The sequence below is a fragment of the Fusarium poae genome, chromosome 4 (genome assembly GCF_019609905.1).
Source record: "Fusarium poae strain DAOMC 252244 chromosome 4, whole genome shotgun sequence".
Lineage (NCBI taxonomy): Eukaryota > Fungi > Ascomycota > Sordariomycetes > Hypocreales > Nectriaceae > Fusarium > Fusarium poae.
This window is the reverse complement of record NC_058402.1, coordinates 7,968,512-7,993,375: the sequence shown is the minus strand read 5'-3', so window position 1 is coordinate 7,993,375 and position 24,864 is coordinate 7,968,512. Positions and strand designations below refer to the sequence as shown.

Sequence of the window (24,864 nt, the reverse complement as noted above, 5' to 3'; positions counted from 1 at the left end):
GCCTCATCATCAGGCCTCGCCGCGGGAGGCATATCGTGAGTAACCAAGCGGTTATTTGTATCCTGAAGGTGCTCATTACACCCAAACCACTCTTCAAAAATCAAGCTGACGTTTCTGTACAGTAGCAGATTTCTCCCACGAGCATCGGTTGAAGTGCTTCGCCCACTCGAGCGTTATCGCCGCACTTGAGAATGCCGAGTCTGACTGAGCGAAGCGCATATCAGGATCGCCTTCAATGAACGCCCACTCAAGCGTTGGCAACGACTTGAAGATCAGCCAGGGGGGCGTTGTTGCGCCGGCTGCGTTGCCTGAGCCGATGACTGTGCAAGTCTCGCGATCTTGCGGAGAAAATACCTCTGTTGCTGACTTCTTCTTGGTGCGTACAACGAGGCATTCCATCTTATCTCGTAGCATTCCGACTCTAACTCCTGCTTCATCTGCATTCCAGGTCTCTGATGCACCGATATTGTACTTCGTCATCACATCGCTGAGGCGTTGGAACCACTCCTTCGTATCATCAACGCCGCCTTCCTCATATTCGGCACGCGAAGCTTCTCTCGACTTCAATATCGATTTCGCAAGCTCAGGATGATCATCGCGGAAGCGAGAGTACCACATCTTGCTCACAGGTCTCGCATCAGGATCACGGCGGCGCCGCAGAGTAAGTGCTGCATCTTCTATTTCCCACTTGGAGGCAGGCAGGCCTGACTTTTCCATCCAGATGATATAACACACGATAGCTTCTTCTTCCTCATCCGTGAGTTGCCGCGGGCGCCCCATCTTAGGATCGACAACATCCTCATAATCTACGGTATTCGCAGCCTCAAGTCTCTTGACGATGCGGCCGATAGATGCACGAGCAGAGCCGGCATATCGAGCTTCAGCAGCACGAAGAGTCAGTGGCTTCTTTGGGCGGCCGGCAGCATCACGATTGAGACCGCGGCGAAGTCGCTGGCGTGAAAGAACAACGGCCTGAGCAGCTCTCAGATTTGATTGTGAGGGCATAATTTTGATGGACGTGATATATGACTTTTTTACTGATTGATGTCCTAGAAATCATTGGTTTTGGCGGGCAAAAGTCATGATTTTGCGACAGCAGCCTGTGCGGGGTTGTCTCACACTTTTCGCCTTGTCTCATACTTTTGTGGCCAACTAAGCTTGCTTAGTTGGCACCCCCTCCCGGCTAGCCAACGAGTACTTGTCTTGAGACATTGCTTCTTACAACCTGCTGCATTGTGAATATACACAACACCACGACATTGAATAACAAGCCATGGCTCCTCAATTGGTCAAAGATGGCAAGATACAGATTATCGCGCACACCGCAAACAGTGTTGTCTATACTGTCGAGACAGATAGCAACACCGAGTTGGCCAAGGATAGCCCCGTTGTTTTGAAAGGCGGAACAGTCTGGTATAAAGGGAAACAGGCCTTGGGACCTGGCAAAGATATCGCCGAGTCAGACAAAACCATCAAGAAAGAAGCAAGCATATACAAGACTCTTGGACAACATGACCACATCCTCAAATGTTTCGGTCCCGAGGTCGATGTTCTCAATGACCAAGATTCGGTACCAAAAGCATGGGCGTTGCGCCTAGAACGTTCTCCGTTTGGCAGCCTCCGAGACAACATCATCGATACCTACAAGAACACTCCTAGCCAGCTGGTTCGACTTGATCTGGCACACCAATTTGCAAAGGGTATTGCACATCTCCATCACATGGGGATTATCTGGGGCGACTTGTCAACTCGTAATGCATTTCTGTTTGACAGCTGGCGACTTAAGTTGGGTGACTTTGCTGACTCGGATCAAATCGATGCTTATCCTACTGATTGGTACGGTTGCGAGGATCGCTACTGTCCCCCTGGTTCTTATAACCCCCAGCTACACGATGTCGGAACCATGAATCGCGAACTATTCGCCCTCGGTAGTGCCATCTGTGAGATTCTTGAGTGGAAGGTTCCATACGGTTCAGTTGCCGAGGTATCAGATTCTGATATATCAAAGGCATTATCTATTGGTAAATGGCCAGATCTGTCTGATGGCAATCCTGCAAAGGCTGTTATTCAGCAGCTTTGGGGATATTCATATGCTTCGTCTAGGCAGGTCGTTCACGATTTACAGGCCCTCTTGCGTTCTTACGAGTAGCAACTATCTCTACACAAACTATCATTTTAGGATGTTTTTATTTTAGACAACAGTCGTAAATGAGTACAAATAACATATAGTCGGCAAAATCTACTTTGGAATGTTCTCCAGGCTACATGTAGACTCTTCATCAACTTCAACCGAAGGAGCCCGCAACACACAAGAATAGAAAATCGACATTGTCAACACGGTAAGTCCAATTGCAACAACGATGTAAACCCAAAAATAAGAGGAAATCAGCTCTTGACTCTTTCCATCTTCTCCCGACCACCTGAAAAAGTCCATGGAGAAGAAGGTCTATTTATTTGTTAATACTGTCTGTTTAGCGTCGGCCTTTTACTTACAGATACAAACGTGGCTGGAAGGAATATCATTCCTAGTGTGGCGATCGACCTCATCAAGCTACTGTCGAGACGGGTCATTTGGGCTACCTTTAGATTGACACGAGCTATCTCTTGATTTGTTCTGGCATCCTTGTGGCCAATGTCGTTGAGTTCCTGGATTCCGTTAGGCCCGGTGTGGTTTCAAGTTCTAAGCACTCACGAGTTGTGTAGCTAGCCTTAGTCCTTCGTTGATGTGATTGCACTGTCGGATATGCTCATCGTACTCATCAATGAGATCTTGTATCCTTGTCTTGATCCGGGTCCCAACGGTGCAAAGTCTGGCCAATTTGCATTCTACCTTTGGGCTGTTTTCAGCTGTGGAAATCCCGAAGTGTGTATCCTCCAGGTCTTGGACTTGCTGGAGCATTTTCCTCAGTTGGGTTTGCCAGTTGAGTAGGCCGTTGCTGAGAAAGCTGGTATTCTGCCACAGTATGACAGCCGGCTCTGGAGCATCTTTTTCTTCCATCCATGGCTGTGTGTATCTAGTATTCTGGCTAGCTAAGGTCTTTTCTGTGGACGTAGATGCTTCTGTTCGTGAGACCGGGCGAAGATGAGACAGTACGGTCTTGAGCTTCTTAGGCAAGTCGTAATCACCGTCGCTCCTCTTCTCCGACAGCCGTGACGAATCTGTCTCACTTCTTTCATTTGCATGCAGGTTGGGATATGCAAGATCATTGATTCTCTGAACCGACTGAGTCATGTACTTCCGCACCAATCCAACATGTCTCTCTCTTTCGAACTCTGCAAACATGGTTGGGAGGATCAATGGATGAAAGCAGTCACCGTCAAAGTTCGTCAATCGGCTAGTGATGATATCGGCATTGGTAAGATTGTGACCATATGACCGATGCTCTTTCATATCACAGCCGTACCAGACGGCATCGGTCGTCAAGGTTTCGGGGAAGAAAGTGACGGATAGTGCCATGTCACCTTCCCAAGAGCCAGCTGTGCGACAATTGTATACTATACCAGGTCAGTTTGAGATTGAACATGATGGGAAAAGTATTATATACCGATTGATGGGATAGTTGAGTCACCACAGGTCCAGTTGAAAGGAAGCGCTGAGAAGATGCACTGCGTGTTTCGATTGATAGCACGAACAATCGATCCATGGATATCCATTTGGCTCATGATTTCCGAGAACGCATTTTGCGTAAACGGAAGTTCATCAAGTGATGACATTTGTGACGCCAAGATAAGATTGATGGTTGAGTAGTTGTTGTTTGTCTCATCGACCGAGGCACTTTGCCCTGGTGTACTATCGGAGATCTAAACGTGTCAGTAGATTATCTCGGTTAAACGGTGTAACAATTACCTGTTTCAGCCATTGCTCAAGGTCCGATTCCCCATCAAGATGTTTGCGGCTTGTTTGCTTCGTGACAGTAGAGTCGTTACCGGGGTTGTTACTGTCTTCTGATTGGCATGACGGTTCATTTAGCGAGATAGTAAAGGCTTCGTTTGGATGGGGCTCGAAATCTAAGAGGTCCCAATCCTCGCTTCGCAGTTTTGGATGTCGGTTCAACCAGGACATGATGTAATATTTGGAAGGTTGTATGTAGATATTGTTTGCACGGATACAACTCTTCGGCTGTTCCGACCCACGGAACTTATAGTGCAAGGGGCCAGTATTGATATGTTCCGTGAACAGTGAATCCGACATTCCCACTAAGCCGCATAAGAGCCCTGTGTTGTGCCTTGGAGTGAAACAAAGAATGACTTATGGTCCCCATTCGCTTGCCGTGATGTGTGGTTGTTACCAGCCTTGATTAACACTGTTATCCACTACAATTGCATTTCATGTCAGTCTTGCGGGAACACTAATATCTGTGACCAAACGACTTTAGGAATGTCTGTCTTACATCTCACAGCCCCTTGTGTCGCATTCCTGCATCATACACCAAATCCTGCTTTATCACCTTATATCCATTGGTGGCCTGATCCGACAGTGCCACACGAGTACCGATTGCCCCCGCACAATGCACCATGAGTTGTCTTGTGAGATCATCATCGCCTATTATTGCCTCCCAAAGTAAGCACAAGACCCTTCAGCTTCTGAGCGGTCATCGCTCGCAGAAGCAGGTTATCTTGGGGGCCAGGGGGGTTTGAAATGAAAATGGGAAATGAGGCTCTGCTGATTTATCATCAGCCACGAGGTATAAAATAGGTCAATCGATGGACTAGACAAGGCAGACTGCCAGCGATCTATCAAACACCACCATTATTCAGCCTATTTTGACATCAAGATTCAAATCACGCTAGATAACTATGGAGACACAGTTCCTTCCGTTTGACTACGGAAACAAGAGAAAGCTTGAAGAAAAGCTGGCTGAAATTTTAGGAGCAGGTAACTTTCAAGTTATCCAAGTACGAGATTACCAAGATAGCCGTCCACATACACCGTCTAACATCTAGCAGCGTATGAGCAACCAGTGGAAAGTCCTTGTCTCTCAAAGATTGAACTCGGTTCGTTTGCCATACTATTTTGCGTAGCAAGAGCAGCTACTAATCAAGTATTATAGACACAGATTGAGGATATCAGATTATCCATGCGAAGACACTATCTACCCACGGTTTGAACTGGGAGCGTGGGGAGTACCGTATCGACCCATGAGATTGGCTGGCGTACTTTAAGCTCGCCAGAATGATCAGGAAGATTTCTAGCGTGAATTGTAGGTTACATCTCTGTGCTAACTGTGTACTGACAAAACGCATTATCGAATCTCATGAGTTGATACGGGAGTGATGGAAAGGTGTTGTATCTAGTACCCTATGGCAGTGGGAAGGGGACTCCGTTCTATTGCCTTTCCCAGATTTAGCAACGAATTTTACCAACAGTTCTCACCGCCGATGCATAATTAAAATTGGTTCTATTCAATTTGGTGATGTTCTTGGTCCTTACTCTGTACATCGCAATGGTACTCAACAGAACATTCTATGGATAACACCAGTATCTCTCAAAAAATATCATGATATGTGAAAACGAAACTCCATCTCCATTTACAATTGCATATTCAAAGTACATACATTGGTACAATTGACATTGTAAAATAAATAAAAGTAAGTGCCAGTCATTACGTTGATCCGACAGCAGGACGTAGTTGTCGACAAGCTCATCGGTAACAGCTAGCAATGTCACGTTCAGACAAAAGGCCGGGTGTGCAGATTGTAAGTCTGTTGGATTGCATCTATAACCAGTTAGTAATGCGTGTTATACGGATTTAGGTCTGTTACCTCGACAGTATATCTGTTGCTCCAGCGGCGACTAAGGATCCTTTCTAGCTTCGCAGCACTTAGATTCGTGCCATCTAATTCTTGTCGATAGCTATATGGCTCTCTTGAACGGTAGACTGGTCTCATGTCGATAGTATTATTTAATAGTATTGTTGGTCACGATTGGAGAGAAAATGTGGTAATTTTGTAAAGGCGAGGAAAACGTCAAGAGGTTGACAGAAAAGTCAATTGAGCAGGGAGTGGGGACTCCCAGTAAATAAGGAATCTCAGGGAAATTCTTGTCGCCTCAGCTTGACTAAGGCTGATCTGTCTTTGCTGTCATTTGATCCCTTGTTTCACAGCACCATTGGTTACTGTCACACAGCGACAGATCCCTACCCCTTCTGGACATGATGATTCGCATTGGAATTGGGGGCGGTTGGGGGCCAATTTATCAGCTGCATTTTCAACCCCCCAGCCTCGAGTGCCTACAAGGCTATGCATGTAAGACAACTAATTTGTGTAACAACAACAATTGGGCATCAGCACATGGATAAAGCTGCTTGGATGAGACACAAAACGTTATGGCTTTTCTCTCCACCTGTAGGCTACCGTACGAAGGCGCTTTCTGCGAAACACCGACAAGTCATTATTGTTTCTAGTCAATAAGAGAACTGCCGAGATGCCATCACAAACTCATGACTCACAACTGGTAAGGCAAACCCATTCAAAGTCTAACAATCTGACAATAAGATCTCATTCCGTGAGTCATTGAGCTGATATGTATGAAAAAGCTGGACGCTGGTATGGACGATATTGTTCACGAACAGTGGAATGATATTGTTCACGAGCGGACCCTGGACATCTACCCCGTCTCATCAGCCCCATCCTTTCAAAGGCCTGCCTTAGGCACTCAAGCTAGCCACGCAACTTCCAGAGTCTCAGACTATGGCAGGAATGTGCGGGAGAGAAATGAAGCTGGTTGGGGACTTTCTCAAGACAACAACGCGCTTGCAGGCTTGCAACCATCAGGTTCGTTTGATTCCTTCCAGCGACCTCATGTCGTCAGTGATTCAGACCTGAACGAAACCATCAACATACCTATCAAAACCCGTCTCAATGGCGCATTGCAGCTAGACAAACGCAACAATGAGAAGCGATTCCTGCCGAGCGGCGATCTCAAGACCATTTGCAACCACTCTACTGTCTACGATGAACTAATTGTCAACGGGTACGATGGATATTATGCAAAATCCTATTCTGCCTACGTGTGCGAGCAGCCTGCACGAGAGATCTTCGCAGTACTGGTTTTGATAAATCAGATCGAATTCCTACCAGCCTTTATACGTGCCGGGATGACCGATGAGAATTTGCCTTTTAGTGGCAACGAACAACACACGGAACTCTGGTATCGCATTCCCGGTGGTAACAGACGTGCCAGGTTCTTGAACCACCCACAAGACGCAGAGATGATGAGGGAGTTTTACAATAAACAGTGGTGGGTGCATGTTCCATTCTTGGATTGGGACAAGGAGAACCGCAAGGCGCTGAATTTTCGATATGATCTGGGAACAGTCATTCCTTGGACGTACATCGGCCAGCAAGATACAAGTGGAGGATTCGGTGTTGTGGAAAAGGTCAAGATCCATCAAGACCATCACTCTTTCGTGAGTCCAATGCCGTCCCTTTTGTATAATCGAATCCTAACTTGGTCTACAGACACAGTATGACACCTTTGCGCTCAAAACTATCATCCGAACATGTGACGATGATGACTACAAGTTCTTCCAAAAGGAAATTGCGGCTTTCCGAAAAATGAGACCCGGCCCTCACCTAGTGGAACTGTGTGCAACACTCGAGATTACACCCAGTGACAACTTCATGCTCCTATTCCCGTGGGCCGATGGCGGCAGCCTGGAAGATCTAATGAACAAGCCCAGGAATGATCTTCTAAAAGCCTATAATTTGACAGAGAAGGAATTCGTGCGTTGGATCGCTATACAATGTCGGGGTTTAATTGATGCTCTTGGCACTATTCACGACACGCGTATCAAGCATTCGAGCAGCAGTCAAGACAGAGATCTCATCAACCAACACAAGGACTTTGGTATACACGGTGACATAAAGCCTGCAAATATCCTACACTTTAGTCAAGAGACGGCGCATTGTCTTCTTGGGAATCTCAAGGTTGCTGATTTCGGCTTGATCACATTCCACACACGCGCGTCCAGAACCATGATCAATCGCAAATCAGCATACGCGGCTTCGCAAACGTACCGGTCACCCGAACATGACATTGGTTATTTCATGTCTAAAAAGGTTGATGTCTGGGCTCTAGGATGCGTCTTCTCCGAGTTGATGACTTGGGTCATTCTTGATGGGGATGCGCGGCAGGAATACCAACAAGAACGAACAAGAGAATCATCATTTTCTGGGGCGACTAAGAACAAGGGACAATGGCGCGAGGACAACTTCTTTCTAAAACATATTCAAAAGAAGAAACGAGCTACAAGACCACGCTCTGAAGGTCGTCGACGTAGGCCTATAGTCAGATCTAACCGGTTTCTTCGGCGCAGACCTAGAATCAAGGGCGGTATTTCTCGTAGTATGGAAAGAAGGGGATCTACATCGGAAAGTCCAGAAGACTTTCAAGAAGTTCCACGACTCAAGATCAGTGTAAAAGAGGTAAGATAACGACCCGAAAACAGGTTGTGGTAGTTTGTTCGTGTGAAGCGTAACTGACCTTTCGACAGTGGATCGAGAAACTAATGTACCAGTCACGGTTCAGAGAAGGCTCAGCATTCTTGGAACATTTCTTGCGTTTTATTTATAGCGACATGTTGAATCCGGAGAGGAAACTCAGAACTGATTGTGATGACGCAGTCAAGTTTTTAGACAGTCATGTACCACAGGATGTGGATATGAACTACTGTTGTACCCTTAGATGAAGATAAATATTGGAAGAAACAAGATAGATAATGCTGTATATACACGAAAGATAGTTTAATGGTTGAAGTGTCAAGGTGAAAATGCGTGGTTGCATCACTGTCAACGGGATGCTCAGCACACAAATTTGTTCAAGTTAAAGTCAGATAATTGAATCGAACTTATCATGCAAGTTAAGCATGACCAAGCAGGATGGTGGATCGACAGTGGTCTGGATGTTACTTAACCTACCTGGCCAAAGTCAGCAGACGTTCGTGTGAAAATCAAATACAGCTCTGGAACAACGTGTGCAAATCCTGGTCAATCCTTTAGTGGCCAAACTACCATACGGGACTTATGCCCTCAACCCCGAGATGAAGGGTATTGTGGATACTGAATGCTGGGGCATTGTATACGCGAGGGATAGCCACCTCTGGTTATGCCTTGACTCTTGTAAAGCAGATCGAAAACACCTTTAATAATAAACTTAAACCATAGCCTCCTTATATTCGGAGTCACTGAACCTATCGATATATTAGATTATATTTAATGCCGTAACTTTCTATTGCTAGTATAATATAATAAGATCAGTATAAGGTAAACTATTAAGTTCTAGAAATACCTTATTTAAGAAATTCTACTTAACTTTATTATCCATTAGGTCTTTAAAGGGTACCTTACCTTTAATAATATAGTAAATAGTTAAGCCTAGGGCAAAAATATCCTTACTAGTGATAGATATTTTCCTAGGTTTCTAATTTAGATCTAATACTGTATATCTTAACCTAGGATAGACTATAGCAAGAGACCTATTAATTAATAAACTATTAAAATTAGAAATCTTTAGATTTAGGTCTATATTTAATAAGAAATTATATAGACTAATATTATAATAAATAATACCAATAGAATATAAAAAGGCCAGGGTATTAGCTATTTATAATATCTAGTAACATTTTTAGGCTAATAAGATCTTTTTAGTATAAAACTTTATATATTCCTTTAGTATCTTATTTAATATATATTTAAGAGTTAAACTAAAGGTATTAATATCCTAGTATTTTATTTTTACTAGCCTAAGATAATTACCAAGTTTCTAATATATTTTAGCTTTAATAAGAATTTCTTTCTAGCAATCTTTCTCCTGGATACTACCTTTCTATAATATCTTAATAATATTACCTAATAGTAAATGCTTAATAATTAATATTATCCTAGCAGTAATGAATTTGCCTTTTTATTAAAGGACAATTATATCATTAGTATTACAGATCAGATGATTGGCGGTAAGTGTTTTAGCTGTCGCAGTTATAAAGGATATTGTGGTATTTGAATGTCGCAGAATTCAAGGCGAACGAATATGCTGTAAAGATTGGCAATAAGGAGAGTTTAATTATGGTTAAGAAGAGAAATTGGAAGTTGCTGGGAGTCAAAAGACACGTGAATGTCGGAGCAACTATAACCCGCCGCTGTTCTGAAACAGCTTCGTCTTCAATGTCATTGTAATATGCAAAATTAGAACTCGGTAGTTGCACAGCTAACTAATTCTCAGGTGTTGTATAATAATACAGCATATTTTACTTACTCTATAGATACATTAAGCTGGTAGGAAATAACCCCTGTTACATGGTAGATTGACCTTACTGTTAGCAATGATACGTCGCTTAAAAAAGCTTAACAGGATATGTAAACTATATATTAACTTGTATGTTAACGTTAAGCGCTATCTTAAATACTTTGAATGAATTGCACATTATTCGACTTCATCAACTTTGATAGACGATGTTCCGGTATCTGTCCATCAAATCCATGAGTAACGCCAGGGTAAACGTTTAGCTGAACGGCAACATTAGACTCGGCAAGACGAGTACCAAATGTAATTCCTTCATTCTTGAGCAAGTCCAGAGTCGGAACGTCTATCAGTGTGGGTGGCATTCCACTCAAGTCTGAACACCGAGCAGGGCTGGTATAATAGGATACATTCTGGTCATTTCGTTCATCTGTCGTAAACAATTAGTAAACAAGATCAAGAGACGAGGAACCGTTGGAAAACCTTACCGAAGTTCAACCCAGAATATGATTGCCACCCAATTTGGTTTACCTTGTCCGTGAACACATGCCAATCGTTTTCGGCAGCACCCTCCACTGCTCTGGTCTTGTCATCTAGCATGGGATAGTTGAGTAGGATGCCTGCCACAGGTGGGAGATCCCCTCTTTCTCCTCTTAATCTGCGGTCTCGTTCCAAGAGGGCGACGCCGGCTGCAATTGCTCCACCTGCACTGTTCCCAGAGAGGAGAATCCTGGCTGGGTCAATACCCAACTTGGACGTCGTGTCGGGAGATTGCAACCAAGATAGAGCGTCCAAAACATCGTGGACTGCAAAAGGTGCGGGTGATTCGTCCTTTGTACATGATGGAGCAATGGAAAACTCAGGCGCCAGACGGTATTTCACCGAGAAAACCTGCGTGCCTGACCGTTCCGCCAATTCAGCAGCCCATGGCCGAAATGCATCCACACTACCAGCTATCAGACCACCTCCATGTACGTAGATAATGGCACGCTGAGGTCCCGTAGCAGAGGCGGTGGCGATGGGAATGTAACGTGTGATTGGGATCTGATGTGGCGCGCTTGACGATGGCAATGAAGAAGGTGCGAAATGGACACTTTCTTGCATTCCATCTGGGTGTTTAACGGTAGATGCTACCATTGCGAGCATACCGGCCGTAGCGCTGCGGATGTCTGAGACAGTCTCCATTGGTGGTGGACCGAGATGCTGCATCTGGAGATCGACCATCTCCTTGAAGATTCTGTACTCGGGGTCCACCAATACGGATTGCGAAGAGTTGTTTGATGCTGTCATTGTCGTTGGATTGTTGAGTTGCGATGTCAAGTGGATGTTGAAGTGTGATGATAAAAAATAATATGGGATGTATGGATATTTATAGGGCGGTCACCTGCAAATTAGTAAATATGTATGTAGTAATGAAGTCAACATGTTTAAAGCTCCAGCGTAATGCGTTATGGTTATGTGTAATTCATTGTGGGGTATAACTAATTATGGCTAGCAGGGGTATCGAATGTTAGCTCGCGACAGAGACCCAGTTGTTAATACCCCTACCCGGGAGAAGTCAGAAGGAGCTGTCATGATGGAAGTAGTCAAAAGGGATCAAATCAGTCGTGGGTTGAAAGCTAATATTTGATACGTAATCGAGAACGAGTCCAAGTAAGAATTACCTTGCCTTACCCGCGGTAGGTTCCATTGACACTTATGTACTAGTAGATATCTCTTCCACAACTTCTATCCCATCTTCCGCCTGTACGGTTCGCTGATTCACAACGGTGTCACCCCTTTTGCCTCCAGGGGGTAGTGATTCAGAAAGCCCAGCATTAGTCTGGGTCCCTCTAGGATGTGTTCGATAGTACCAGATGCCTGTTCCCGCAAATATGATGCCAAATATTATACCAACTACAATACCGCCTATGGCACCAGCCGACAGGCCCTTTTCTTTTGTACTCGGCTCTGGCTCTGCACTGGTCGTCGATGCTGATTCTGTTTCAGATGTGGTTGAGGCGATTGAACCTGAGGCTGATGTACGAGGACGATCAACACCCGTGACTGTGGATACATCGAGGTCTGGAAACTTTTGTCCATCGTAGGTAAAGTCTACACTAGAGACTCTTGTAGCAGGCGTCGATGCACATCGATAATCGCGAACTCCTCGAGGGTAGGCATAGGTCCGACAGTATGGTGCTGTATCGTTTGTGCTAAAGAGAGTCAGTGACTAAACAACAAGACAGATATGAACCCAGGGGGAAATACCATTGCAAATTGTACGTGTTGCTCACGCAAACATCATCACATAAATTTGGATCAAGCGCTTCATCTCTTGCCAGACATTTAGTTCGAGCAATACCGGTTGTTTCACCATCTAGTTCACAGGCGATGAACTTGAACGATTCCAGTTCCCATAAACATCTATTCTTGTTCTCGCAAGTGATTGGAATCTGTACCGAGCCAGAGAGATAGCCACAGACTGAATCAGATGCGTATGTTATGGTGTATTCCGGCGCACCATCGTCTGATCGTGCTTCGAGATGGAAGGCCCGTGTGGTCAGGGTAGGTATCGACTCTCGGAAGACCTGGATAGTGGTTGGAAGAGGATAATCGATGAATCGGCCGAGAGCAGTTGTTGTATATATGATGATAGTGACATAAAAGAAACACCACGTTGGCGACATTGAAGAGTTCATACTTTCGCTAATAACAAATTACGCAACAGAAATGAGAAACAAATGAAATCAGAGTTGGAGGAAACCGTTGAATATCCCAATTATATGCAGGGCGAGCAAGGCAGCCCAAAACCCCCTGTCAAGATTGATAAGGCGTTTCGATGCGAAAAGAGGCAACCACTAAATTCTGCCGCATGTTCAAGCCTCAGTGACGTGGGACGAATGGGAAGTCTGGTGGCTTGCAGCGGTTCAGGCTATTGAGACAATAGTACTACGCCAAGGCACTCACACCTGGAGTTAAGGCGGTTAGAAAGTGATGAATGTGGAAATAGGTATTAACTCAAGCAGGATTTTGGAAAAGATAAGCCTGAAAATAGTTGTATTGAATGTTGCAGTGTGCTACTGAGGAAACGCCTAATCCAGACGTTGCATATATCAACACTGCGGAATTGTTTCAACAGTCACAACATCTGGCAACCACCACAATCGTCAGGCCCCTGTCGAAGACCAAAGTGGCTTAGCTGATAATATAATGAGGCAACTTACAACCAGAAATAGACCTGGGCCAAAATAGTCACACGTGCTGATTAGCAATTGCAGTCGAGCGATAAGAGCCTGGAACAATTAAGTCAGAGTCCCTTTGCTTTTTCTTTGTGTCTTCATCTATACACTATAAATCTATCGTGCAGTCTATAGTCTGGCAATAGTACCTTCCTGAAGTTTAATCCACTCTCTAATAGTTCCAATCAATCCTTGAACTTCTGCTGCAGTATTTCCAGCATGTAAACAGATCCTCACTCTCTCACTCCCTCTCGGTACAGTCGGTGCAACAATAGGCCTTATTGTGAATCCCTTCTCTTGACAAAACTGTGCTAGGCTTCGTGGCTCAGATGTAAACAAGGGAATGATGGGTGATTTCGCTTCTTCATCAACACGAACGAGTGTTGTCGTCCTGGCTAACGAGAGAAGAAGCCCGTGTGCGTGAGCCACAAGACCCCATAAATATGTGAGTCTGGCATCGATCAAATCTCCTTGCAAGTATTGGTACGACAAACTAATACTCGCAAGACACGAAAATGGCAGTGCGGTGGTGTATATCAATGTTCTCGCGTAATTGATCAGATATTCTCTTGTGATAGACGAGCACAAGACGATAGCTGAATACGTTAGAAATTGTATTCTTCAAAGAGAATAACTTACCTCCAAAAGAACTCATCGCTTTGCCAAACGTATGTAGCCTTGCAAAGATCTCCTCTTCCAAACCCAATTCGCAAACTAAACCTCGTCCTTGTTTACCGTATATCCCTGTGGAATGAGCTTCATCGACGATAATGTAGCCATTTCCTGAAAGTCTGGATTTAACACAGGACACGATATCTCTCAGAGGTGCAACATCTCCGTCCATGCTGTAAACACCCTCAACGAGAATAAACACAGATGTTTCCTCTCCAAGACCAGACAAAACATGATCAAGGCCACCTTCTCCGTAAACACAGTTATGTTTAAACGGTATCTTTCTCGCCGCTCGACTCAATCTCATTCCATCATGGGCACTAGCATGAACAAGCTCATCATAGAAAATGATATCTCCAGCCTGAGGTAAACAACTCACAATGCCCACATTGGCATCAAAACCAGAATTGAAGAGTAATCCACAAGGAGCATTGTGAAAAGCCGCTATATCTCGCTCCAAGTCTTGCGCAAAGCTAGAGTTTCCATCCAGCAAGCGAGAACCACCAGACCCCAAAGATGGGTGATTTTGAAGAAGAGTGTGATACGCAGAGAGTAGAGATGGGATTGAAGATAGAGAAAGGTATGCGTTTGAAGAAAAGTCAACATTTGTAGAGGGGAATGTTGTGAGTTTTCGAAGTTGGGATCTATTTGAACGTTTTGATAAACAAAATGCCAACTGTTGTTCCAGTTTAGACATTTTTAAAATTACACACCATTACTGATTACGTATCTAGAGGCTAGTTATATATAGGTAGTTAGTTACGAAACGACTCTAAAATTGTTGAGTGTTGAGCAGTCAAAATGAGCCTTTTTTTCCCCGCCGGGCCATAATGCCGATCACCTCGATCCGATTATAAGCCGCATCATTCTCCCATTGAGCCGAAGAGACCACATTTCTTCCAAACACTTCTTTATTTTCTTTACTGTAAACGTTGTCGTGGTATGGAAAATGGCTCCGGTGCCAGCTCTCTTATGGCGGTCTTTGCGCACACATCAGGTTTACGGTGCAAATACAGACGTTGGAAAGACTATATTCAGTACAATTCTGTGTAACTCTGCATCCAAGAAGGGGGACAAGACATGGTTTTTGAAACCTGTTTCTACCGGTGCTGCTGATGAAGCTGATGGATGGTGTAAGTGTGTAGCTGTATAGAAAGAGTTGTGCTAACTGTATAGATGTTTGACGATTTATACGGAATTTTTCTAACAGAAGCAGTCATATTCAGAAATTCGCTCCATCGACAAATCACGAGACATTGTTCCAATATGACATTCCCTGCAGTCCTCACATCGCTGCTAAAGTATCCGGCAAGGTATGATGATCAATTGACTACCAGACTAAGCTTACAAATTAGCCAATTCCTTCTGATGACGCCGTCCTAAGAAGGATTCACGAATCTGTCTCTCGGTACGCATCCGAAGGTCCAGGGTGGTTGTTTTTAGAAACTGCTGGTGGAGTGCACTCGCCTGGACCATCTGGAACACCACAAGCCGATCTCTACACTCCTCTACGCGCACCTGTTATTCTCGTGGGTGATTCAAAGTTGGGTGGTATATCACAAACCATCTCTGCGTATGAATCACTGAGAATGAGAGGTCATGATGTCGAAACCATTCTCTTGTTTCAAGACATGAAATATGAGAATTATCAATATCTCAAGGACTATTTCTCGAAACAAGGCGGAATTCCAGTTGATACAGTTCTTGAACCACCTTCTCGATTGCCGAATATCCAACAAGATACAGAACAAATGAGAGAGTACTACGCCTCTCAAATCAACAATGTTGCACATGTCCTCGAACATCTCGACAAGCGCGGTAAACAACGGATATCTCGGCTCGAATCGCTAAGTGAAAAAGCTAGTAAAAGTATCTGGTACCCGTTTACGCAGCAAAAGCTTGTGACAGCAGACACCATCTCTGCTATTGATTCAGCGCATGGAGATTATTTCCAAGTTCTCAACAAAAATTCAGAAAATCTTGTTCAACCTGCTTTCGATGGCTCAGCATCGTGGTGGTCTCAGGGTTTGGGACATGCAAATTCTCGTCTTACCCTTGCAGCAGCGTATGCAGCTGGTAGATACGGACACGTCATGTTTGCCGAGGCTATTCACGAGCCTGCACTTGCACTAGCCGAGATGATGCTACAGGGCTCTCAAAACTCACGCTTCACAAGGGTGTTTTACTCTGATAATGGAAGTACCGGCTGTGAAGTGGCAGTCAAAATGGCCCTCCGAGCAGCTAGACTTCGTTATGGCTGGGGTCCGAATGATAACCTTCAAATTCTAGGACTCAAGGGGAGTTATCACGGTGACACCATTGGCGCAATGGACTGTGCTGAGCCTTGTGTCTATAACGAAAAGATTGAGTGGTATGAAGGCAAAGGGTATTGGTTTGACTATCCTACAATCCAATGCGTTGAAGGGAAATGGGTTGTTAGTGCACCGAAGGAAATCGGACAAGACCAAAAATTGGAGTCTATTTCGGAGGTTTTTAACCTTGAATCCCGACTCAAGACCGAACAGTACCGAGGATACGAAAAATACATCGAAAAGACTCTAAAGAAACTCCAAGATCAAGGGAGAAAGTTTGGAGCCTTGATGATGGAGCCAATTATTCTTGGAGCTGGAGGCATGATATTTGTGTAAGTTGATGTCTGTCTATGTTTCCGTCACGGGCTGATACTGAATCATTTCAGGGACCCCCTCTTTCAGAGGGCTTTAGTGGATGTCGTTAGGCGTTCCCCTCACCTGTTCGGCACTGGAACCGACGAGATATCAGACCCACAGTGGTCTGGACTCCCTGTAATATTCGACGAGGTCTTTACCGGCTTGTACCGGTTGGGTCGGTTTACAGCGGCATCATTTCTCGGCGTTGAACCCGATATTTCAGTCAACGCTAAACTTCTCACTGGAGGTTTAGTTCCTCTTTGCACGACAATGGCTTCAGAATCTATCTTTGATGCTTTCAAGAGCGACGACAAAAGTGATGCTTTATTGCATGGACATAGTTATACTGCCCATGCTGTTGGATGTCAAGTCGCTGTTGAGTCAGTATCTGAGATGCAGACTATGGAAAAGAATGGTGAGTGGAAGTGGGCAGAGAAGGATTGGGCTGAGGAAGAAACTCAAGCTTGGAGTGTATGGTCTAAGGATTTTGTGACGGACATCTCACATAATCCTCAGGTACTGGGCGTTTGGGCTTTGGGAAGTGTTCTTGCCATTAGTCTTCGCGATGAAGATGGGGTAGGATACAAGAGTCTTGCCGCCAAGAAGATTCAGAGCCATCTGAGGAAAGGTACTGGATCTTGGAATGCTCATAGTAGAGTTTTGGGCAATGTCTTTTACGTCATGGCGAGTCAAAAGACGAGTCGCCAGAGCATTACAGAGCTACAAGGTTTATTATTGGATGCCTTAAGTAAATAGATAGACTATAAACATCTACTTATGATTTTATCGCATTACATCTCTCTGCTTGCATTTTATGCAGTTATGTAGATGATGATCATCCAAGCGAAATCTCTTTATTGCTATTGGTTGGTTCAATCAAGAGGGGACAAGTTACATCACATTGAAGAGCCTTCAACCGTGCATCCATCCTCACTTACAAATCTTTCAAGTTAAACAAAAATGAACGTCCAAAAACCAGCAGAAAAGACTCGCGAGCAGTCTATTGCCGAATTCGAAGCTCGTACGAGAAAAATCCAACAAGAACATCCAGATGTAGATTTCAAGTCTACAGTTATCGAACCCACCATGAATCTCATGTTTGACATCAAGGTTTGTTTTTTTATACCTACACTATAATAACTGATCATGATGATGATGATGACTAACTTAACTCGCAACAGGAAAACCTCAAAGACGACGACAAGCAGAAACATGAAGAACTCGTCTCTCTCATGCTTCAAAACACTTCAGATCCTGAAAAGGCTGAAAAGTACCTTTGGGAAGCGAGAAACTATCTCAAACCTCACCCAGCTGTTCTCAAACAGTTTGACGATATCTACATAAACAAGAGACCCGTGTCTGTCATGATTTCTCAGTTACACGATGCCATCAACCCAAAACCAAGTCCTCTCAAAGAGACACAAACTTCAAATAAAGAGGCCCCCTCTTGAACAGAACAGAACAGAACAGCTCACATGACGCCCCATCAATAGGGCGCGATGACGAGGTTTTTAGTCTAGTCTCAACCAATCATATCCCGTCGCTACTTGATGACTACTCCATCAAATCAACTTTCCATTTCTTTCCACCTGCATTAAACTTACATTACATTGCATATCTCTATCATCAAACCCGTGACACCCGCATCATGGCTTATAACAATCAACCCGTCTTTACAGACGTCGATCTTCTCGATGGTTTCATCAGTGACGACTTGACTCCTTATGTCTCTGACTCTGCACCGCCTTTTCAAAATGTGACGCCCAATTTCAATACACAACAACTCAACCCTGGCAATCCCACTCCAGGATATACTCAACTATATCAACCAGAACCACAACCACAACCAACTCCAGCAAAGGTCGGGGGTCGTTTCACAAGAGAATCAGTTCGCATTTTAAAAAATTGGCTTGCTACACATCAAAGCCATCCATACCCGAGAGAACCAGATCGAAAAATGTTACAAGAAGAGACAGGTCTTACAAAGACTCAAATATCCAATTGGTTAGCCAATGCCCGTCGCAGAGGAAAGATTCCATCTAGTGCTTCATCTCCAGGACATAGCACAAAAGCAATGGACATACCGCCCAGACCCGGTACACCTGCTGTCAGAAACACGTCAGACATGGATCCCCTCCAGAGATGGGTCGACTCACCGCCTGAAGATGAACCTGCTGCCGTGACAGCCATTGCAAGAGCTGTAGCTTCAGTGAAACCGTCATCAGGTATGTCCATCACCAAACACCTAATATCCACTAACAAAATAGGCTCGACGAGTCCATATACAAGACTCTCCCGCACACCTTCAGTCAGAAGTGCCGGAACATCACGGTCCAGTTCCATAAGTTCTGTTCACTCTCATACTAGTCAAACCTCTTTTGGTCTCAACGGTCTTTTTAGTCGCGGATCATCCCGGCGCAGAAGACGAGCATACAAAGAAGAACGAAGATCCTTGGCAACAACACACAAAGCATTCCAATGCACATTTTGCACAGAGACATTCCGAGCAAAGCACGACTGGCAACGACACGAAAACTCGCTACACTTACCACTCGAGCGATGGGTTTGCAGTCCCGAAGGACCACGTGGGCAAAAAGCTGACAGTTCTGAAACACGATGTGTATTTTGTGGACACGTTGATCCAGACGATACTCACATTGAGGGTCATAACTACTCGGCATGCAAGAATCGACCAGTTCAAGAACGCACGTTTAACCGAAAAGACCATCTAAATCAGCATTTAAAACTTGTTCACAATGCCAAATTCGCAGAGTGGCCTATGAGGCAGTGGAAAGCACCTCCACCAGCAATTCAATCACGATGCGGCTTTTGTAACCTCGTAATGGAGAATTGGAGTGATAGAGTTCATCATCTAGCGGACCATTTCAAAGCTGGCAAGACTATGGCTGATTGGAAGGGTGATTGGGGATTTGAACCGCATATTCTTGAGCTTGTCGAAAACTCGATACCTCCTTGTGAGTAAAATCTACATTTTGTGTCATGTTTCTAACAAAGCAGATTTTATTGAGACGGAGAGAAATAGTCCTTTTCCTTTTGAAGGGAGTAGAGCACTTGTCGAAACACCACGGACAGCGTACGAGTTACTTAAATTGGAACTGGCATATTTCATGCAGAATCATTTCTATCAACACGCAAGGATGCCAACAACCGACGAAATGCAACTCGAGGCGTGTCGAATCCTTTTTGCTTCAGAACCTTCTTCCGGAGGTTTGGTATGTTGCTCCTGGCTACGAGATCTAGTTTTTTCCAGCGCGGAAATCTCTCAACAAGCACAATTCGGACCTATGCGGACCAACGCAGAAAGCCGCCTATCATCAATGGAAATCAGCGGTAAGAACAACATTTTCGAAGGCTGTCCTTTCGAAACACAACTCCAGGAATTCGTACAAGCTAAACAGCTCTTGGGGTTGAGCATAAGAGATGACGAGTTGAGAGAAGAGTGCTGTATGATTGTAGGACGTCTCGAAGAAGTCTCTGCAACACCATCCGACTTTATCGCCAACTGGTTTATAAGAGTCATCCACTCACCAGGCGATTGGCTACTTCCGTTTCGTCAACGAACAGGTATCGAGTTGATCGGCCTTTCGGAATGTCTCAACCTAAATGCCATGATCCAAGATTACACGCGTTTAGAGCAAGAGTTGGGTTCATATCTCAGCATGCAACGTGTCATAGGTTTGGAGCCCACAGAAGAAGAGCTTCGTCATCAAGCGAGGGTTATAGTTCACGGAACGGATTCCCTTTTGAACCATACAGCTGCAGATGACGAATATTGGCTCGCAGCATTTAAACAACGACATTCCACCACAATCGATGCTTCAGAGATATGTAACACGCCTTTACGACCAGATCCTCACATCCTGGCAGCTAGATCTTTGGTTCTCAAGACGAGTACTGCTTTTCTAAATGATCATAATTATTGGAGATGGTTTACGCAGGAGTTGAGGAGGTGGGTGGCTGCGATCATGTCGCCTCATAATCCAGCGAGCAGAGTACCTTCAGATGAAGAGATTCAACATTATGCGAGGTGGATTAGTTATAATGAGTAAGTTTGGTATCTTTCTTCGTGGGGTGTGTGGCTAACGTTCTAAGTGATGATCCGTTTAATCAGACTATTGCTGAGAATAAGGATTGGTTAGAGGCGTTTAAAAGGGATGTTGGTATTGATGGAGGTAACTCTGCAGGATGAGATGGATAAAGGTTGACGAGATGAATGCAAATGTTTTTATTTCACGGCGACTATTAGAACACTTATTTAAAGCACAGTTCTGGTTATATTTTATAGGATTTATAGTCCTCAGTATTGATCTAGGTGCTACTTCCACCATACCACATTAAATCATCACCGCCTTGAAAATAGCTGTGATTCTAGAACGAGATCCTGCGACGCCAAAAAATAAGAAAACCCTGCCATCTTCGCCCTTCGAAACCATTCCAAGATGGGGATACTGGGTAGCTTGCTCAAGCTATCATCAGACTCGACCACTGTAGCGAACGATTCCACATAAGCCCGCTGATGTGCTTTGTGTTCTAAAATACAAAGTCCCTTTCCAGTCTGAGAATTGAAAGTAGCTCCAACGACTTCACTGACGAGCATGACATCCGCAAAGCCGCCCACTCCTTCGAAAGACGGTCGACATCCGAGCGATTTGACGATTTGCATAAACTCATTGACAATGGATATGTTTTCTTCTTCTGATTGCTTCACTGACTCGCATCCCACAGGATGGTGGTTGAAAACAGAAAGACCGATTGAGTCAACAGCTTGTTTCAGGAAAGCCTCCGACGCCCATTTAGTAGCCACATAGCCGTCACCACCATCCGCCGGAGGCCTTAGTCCGTTGTTGTACTTTGCGACAGCGCCAGAAGACAGTTTATTGTTTGAGGGTTTCCGAGTCGTAAGTCCCGAGGTATACATATAAGATTAACGCCAGAAGACAGAAAGTTCAAAGGAATGGCTCTATCCGAGGAAACAACGAATTTGACGAGCTACTTTGTTGAGTCCAGATTGTCGGCCTTTAGAGCTTCGTATTTGTCCCAGAAGGATGGGTTGGCAGCACAGTGAATGATAACGTCTACTTCTGTCGCAAGCTGAGAAAACGTCGACTCAGGTATACCCAAGTTGTGCTCCGCCAGGTCACTTTGGATGATGTTGAATTTGCTATCAGGATGATCTCGCTTTGGACAACGCAACATAATGCTATAGACTATAGTTCTACACGAACTGAGATTTTGGTAGCAATGAGGTAAAATATGTTTGTTACTGACCTGCCCGCCATGAGATGCATGTTTTACGAATATAGACAATAACGACTTGGCTACAGCTATCAAGTGTAATCAAGATGATAATGATTTGAAATCCAACAGTTGGAAATTGTGCTAATCACTGACTTGTATCTTACTGTAAGTTCCAAGGCCAATTCAAAGACCCCATCGCATCTACCGTCTCTAAAGATTCTATGTCAGCCTCTGAATAAACACAGGGTCATGTCAGCCAATGTGACTGACCGTTCATCTGTTGCCACTCAGCTGTTGGGGTAATCATAGGTGCTGAAATAAGATCATCCGCAAACGTTGCCCAATTTGCCATCAGGGCGGAATTAAGCATGGGGAATTGAGAGACGAGTCCACCTGGAGTAATATCTTATACCCCCCACACGTTAGCGCCTGGTACATAATAACTCAAGAAACAGACACCCTTTTCTAGTGTGGCCTACCTTTGCTATCATCATTGGTCGTGGAGGATGGGTATGCCCATGGCAAGCCAAAAACAGGGCCACCCTCGCCCCCTGAATCTACGCTTGGCGTATTGACCCGTCCCAAGACAACTGCCAGAGCTCGCACAACTTTGCGGGCCTCTTTGGAAGAGGTACTAGACTGAAGCCAAATATCATATGATCGTTTGAGAGACGCCATGATGGTTTCGTCAAAAGGAGTAGTAGATTCTGAGAACTGTGGTGTTAGTCCCCGGGCATGCTGTAGATAGTAGCAGAGAATGCTCGTGGCCAGAAGAAAGTCGTGGTTCACTAAAGAAGATACCCTCCATCGTTCGTGGTATAGCTGACAGAAAGGCTGCGTCTCCTCTTGAAGCATGTGTTGGTAATCAAGAAGTTTGAGTGCTGACTCCAACACGATGCGTCTAGAGTTAGTAGACTGTGCGAGGGGCAGGAACATGTACTTTCTATGAAGGACGATCTTTGCTCTGTAAAATACAGTCTCCAAGATGACCTTTTGCATGATTTGCTGAGGAGAATCGGTAATGTTTCGTGCCATAGAGTGCCACCTGAGACATTCCGGGATTGACTTTCGTGCTTGATCAAGCTTGTCATCCATTTTCTGCACTTCTGTATAGGCATACGGTCTGACATCGGCGGAAAAGTCCCAGATGTATCCAATAGTTGTCATCAACCTTGCCTTGACGAGGCGGTACAGGATAGGCGTGAGATCTGTATTGAGCCTTGACGGCGGCATCTCGACTGTAGCACTGTCAAAGTCGCTATCTTGAAGATTCGATGGCTCTTGAGTATCAGTCTGCCAGTGTTTGATCATACGCGGTAGACCCATCTGAGCTGACAATCCAAGATCCATCTCGACGACTGTAGCCCAAATCCTTCTGCGCATTTCCGCTGCAAAAGGCGATAAGCCCTTGAAGTGCTTGGGGTCCCGGTGATAACCCATGTGCAAGGCAAGTTGGACCGTATTACCCATCAAGATCCAGATTTCTATCTCTGCATCGCTGCTAAGGAAGATCTCTGCTGCAATATACAGCATAAGCGTCTCCAGAACGAAGGGCCCTCCCTTGGCGTAACTTCCAAGTACGAGGCATTGCGGAATTCTCAGTCTGAAGGTATCCACCATTTCTTGCAGCTCTCGCTCCATAGAGAGAACTGCTGGTGATTGGACACCAGGGTCGAGACGAGACTTTTCAAATTGCGTGGCTAGACACATGATGGTGAATAACAGACCCAACCAAATGGGTGAAGTGTCTTGTGGATTTTCCCAAAACGATTCATACTGATGGACGATATTAGCCGTGCCTGGTCTCATTGGTGCATAACATACCTCCTTCAGAAACTGGACGCTGTGCAACACAGCTGTTGTTGTATGGTGTAAGCCCGTCGTTGATAGAAAATAGAGATCTCGGGTACACTAACCTGGAGACATCTCAAAAGAATTAAAGTAGCGGGACACCAACCTGTCGACGACAGAACGAGTAGGGATCGACGACAAAATCTCATCTTTGTCAGCCGGCTTGGGGCATCCGTACAATAGCTGAGGGCCAGTGATGGTAGGATATGGAGAATCGAGATCCTCAGAATGACGTGACTCTTCGTTGTCAAGGTGGTCTTTGAGCTCAGCAATACCATCAAGGACAGCAGCCCAATGTGCACTACCTACGTAATTGGCTCCGCCACCTGTTGTCTGCATAGTTCCATAATCAGCCGGCGAGACAGCAGCGCTGGCGGGCTCTTCATTTGCAGATGGAGCTGGAACTGCAGCTGGAGTTGGGGCGTGGGCTTGTTCAAGTGGAGACGGGGTTGCTTCGACTTGGACTTGGTCTTGAACATTGGTGGATGAATTCTGCATCAAATCATATACCAAGCTCTCGAGATGACGGATGCGATCTTGGGTGGTGGTACGGGTCTGATGTGCCGCATGGTTACTCGAAACTCTATCTGACGCATAGGAACACGACAGACCAAGTTCCCGCTGTGCACAGCTACTACAGGGCCTTTGACGGTCGCATCGAAGCCTGTTGGGGTATCATGTCAACACGTGGGGATCTCGTGGGTAGAGTAATACAGACTTTCTCCTTCTGCATAGATTGCACGATAACTGTGCCTTCTCCCGTGGCCTACTCGATGGTAGACGAGCTCTCCCTTGGGGTGTCTTACCCGGACCCCACTCCATGGGACGGACTTGCTGGGTCTGATCCGACATGGATCAAAAGAATGGTTTAGGCTGAAAGGGAAAGCCTGTAAGTAAGATTGACGCCTAGTAATCGGTGTTGCGAAAAGTCAAAAGTCGAAGCATTTCTTTCTAC

The 24,864-nt window shown here is 45.0% G+C and overlaps 14 protein-coding genes across 14 annotated transcripts; 6 read left to right on the top strand and 8 right to left on the bottom strand.

Annotated features, from left to right (window-relative positions):
- Positions 1 to 93: 93 nt before the first annotated feature.
- On the bottom strand, positions 94 to 1,005 carry FPOAC1_012704 (uncharacterized protein; the record flags this gene model as incomplete). Its single annotated transcript, XM_044857054.1, has 1 exon — positions 94 to 1,005. One exon carries the CDS (start codon positions 1,003 to 1,005, stop codon positions 94 to 96), a length of 912 nt encoding a protein of 303 aa, XP_044704367.1.
- A 268-nt stretch (positions 1,006 to 1,273) lies between these two features.
- On the top strand, positions 1,274 to 2,149 carry FPOAC1_012703 (uncharacterized protein; the record flags this gene model as incomplete). The annotated part of the gene is made up of 1 exon (XM_044857053.1): positions 1,274 to 2,149. The coding sequence occupies one exon, from the start codon at positions 1,274 to 1,276 to the stop codon at positions 2,147 to 2,149; it is 876 nt and encodes a 291-aa protein (XP_044704366.1).
- Positions 2,150 to 2,239: 90 nt separating this feature from the next.
- FPOAC1_012702 (uncharacterized protein) lies at positions 2,240 to 4,063 on the bottom strand (the record flags this gene model as incomplete). Its single annotated transcript, XM_044857052.1, has 5 exons — positions 2,240 to 2,446; positions 2,494 to 2,646; positions 2,693 to 3,495; positions 3,546 to 3,801; positions 3,848 to 4,063. 5 exons carry the CDS (start codon positions 4,061 to 4,063, stop codon positions 2,240 to 2,242), a joined length of 1,635 nt encoding a protein of 544 aa, XP_044704365.1.
- A 734-nt stretch (positions 4,064 to 4,797) lies between these two features.
- Positions 4,798 to 5,108, top strand: FPOAC1_012701 (uncharacterized protein; the record flags this gene model as incomplete). The annotated part of the gene is made up of 3 exons (XM_044857051.1): positions 4,798 to 4,896; positions 4,948 to 4,995; positions 5,052 to 5,108. The coding sequence occupies 3 exons, from the start codon at positions 4,798 to 4,800 to the stop codon at positions 5,106 to 5,108; spliced, it is 204 nt and encodes a 67-aa protein (XP_044704364.1).
- A 534-nt stretch (positions 5,109 to 5,642) lies between these two features.
- Positions 5,643 to 5,889, bottom strand: FPOAC1_012700 (uncharacterized protein; the record flags this gene model as incomplete). Its single annotated transcript, XM_044857050.1, has 2 exons — positions 5,643 to 5,717; positions 5,764 to 5,889. The coding sequence occupies 2 exons, from the start codon at positions 5,887 to 5,889 to the stop codon at positions 5,643 to 5,645; spliced, it is 201 nt and encodes a 66-aa protein (XP_044704363.1).
- Positions 5,890 to 6,424: 535 nt separating this feature from the next.
- FPOAC1_012699 (uncharacterized protein) lies at positions 6,425 to 8,690 on the top strand (the record flags this gene model as incomplete). Its single annotated transcript, XM_044857049.1, has 4 exons — positions 6,425 to 6,454; positions 6,537 to 7,409; positions 7,462 to 8,427; positions 8,496 to 8,690. 4 exons carry the CDS (start codon positions 6,425 to 6,427, stop codon positions 8,688 to 8,690), a joined length of 2,064 nt encoding a protein of 687 aa, XP_044704362.1.
- A 1,705-nt stretch (positions 8,691 to 10,395) lies between these two features.
- On the bottom strand, positions 10,396 to 11,527 carry FPOAC1_012698 (uncharacterized protein; the record flags this gene model as incomplete). The annotated part of the gene is made up of 2 exons (XM_044857048.1): positions 10,396 to 10,667; positions 10,726 to 11,527. 2 exons carry the CDS (start codon positions 11,525 to 11,527, stop codon positions 10,396 to 10,398), a joined length of 1,074 nt encoding a protein of 357 aa, XP_044704361.1.
- Positions 11,528 to 11,933: 406 nt separating this feature from the next.
- Positions 11,934 to 12,906, bottom strand: FPOAC1_012697 (uncharacterized protein; the record flags this gene model as incomplete). The annotated part of the gene is made up of 2 exons (XM_044857047.1): positions 11,934 to 12,432; positions 12,488 to 12,906. The coding sequence occupies 2 exons, from the start codon at positions 12,904 to 12,906 to the stop codon at positions 11,934 to 11,936; spliced, it is 918 nt and encodes a 305-aa protein (XP_044704360.1).
- Positions 12,907 to 13,587: 681 nt separating this feature from the next.
- On the bottom strand, positions 13,588 to 14,827 carry FPOAC1_012696 (uncharacterized protein; the record flags this gene model as incomplete). The annotated part of the gene is made up of 2 exons (XM_044857046.1): positions 13,588 to 14,054; positions 14,098 to 14,827. 2 exons carry the CDS (start codon positions 14,825 to 14,827, stop codon positions 13,588 to 13,590), a joined length of 1,197 nt encoding a protein of 398 aa, XP_044704359.1.
- Positions 14,828 to 15,079: 252 nt separating this feature from the next.
- On the top strand, positions 15,080 to 17,555 carry FPOAC1_012695 (uncharacterized protein; the record flags this gene model as incomplete). The annotated part of the gene is made up of 4 exons (XM_044857045.1): positions 15,080 to 15,267; positions 15,347 to 15,443; positions 15,486 to 16,774; positions 16,829 to 17,555. The coding sequence occupies 4 exons, from the start codon at positions 15,080 to 15,082 to the stop codon at positions 17,553 to 17,555; spliced, it is 2,301 nt and encodes a 766-aa protein (XP_044704358.1).
- A 204-nt stretch (positions 17,556 to 17,759) lies between these two features.
- FPOAC1_012694 (uncharacterized protein) lies at positions 17,760 to 18,250 on the top strand (the record flags this gene model as incomplete). Its single annotated transcript, XM_044857044.1, has 2 exons — positions 17,760 to 17,909; positions 17,981 to 18,250. 2 exons carry the CDS (start codon positions 17,760 to 17,762, stop codon positions 18,248 to 18,250), a joined length of 420 nt encoding a protein of 139 aa, XP_044704357.1.
- Positions 18,251 to 18,447: 197 nt separating this feature from the next.
- On the top strand, positions 18,448 to 21,009 carry FPOAC1_012693 (uncharacterized protein; the record flags this gene model as incomplete). Its single annotated transcript, XM_044857043.1, has 4 exons — positions 18,448 to 19,024; positions 19,067 to 19,774; positions 19,818 to 20,865; positions 20,913 to 21,009. 4 exons carry the CDS (start codon positions 18,448 to 18,450, stop codon positions 21,007 to 21,009), a joined length of 2,430 nt encoding a protein of 809 aa, XP_044704356.1.
- Positions 21,010 to 21,162: 153 nt separating this feature from the next.
- Positions 21,163 to 21,738, bottom strand: FSA1 (Hybrid PKS-NRPS synthetase fsa1; the record flags this gene model as incomplete). The annotated part of the gene is made up of 1 exon (XM_044857042.1): positions 21,163 to 21,738. One exon carries the CDS (start codon positions 21,736 to 21,738, stop codon positions 21,163 to 21,165), a length of 576 nt encoding a protein of 191 aa, XP_044704355.1.
- A 480-nt stretch (positions 21,739 to 22,218) lies between these two features.
- On the bottom strand, positions 22,219 to 24,761 carry FSA6 (Fusarisetin A cluster transcription factor fsa6; the record flags this gene model as incomplete). Its single annotated transcript, XM_044857041.1, has 6 exons — positions 22,219 to 22,268; positions 22,329 to 22,463; positions 22,538 to 23,834; positions 23,883 to 23,914; positions 23,975 to 24,573; positions 24,628 to 24,761. The coding sequence occupies 6 exons, from the start codon at positions 24,759 to 24,761 to the stop codon at positions 22,219 to 22,221; spliced, it is 2,247 nt and encodes a 748-aa protein (XP_044704354.1).
- Between the last annotated feature and the right edge of the window lie 103 nt (positions 24,762 to 24,864).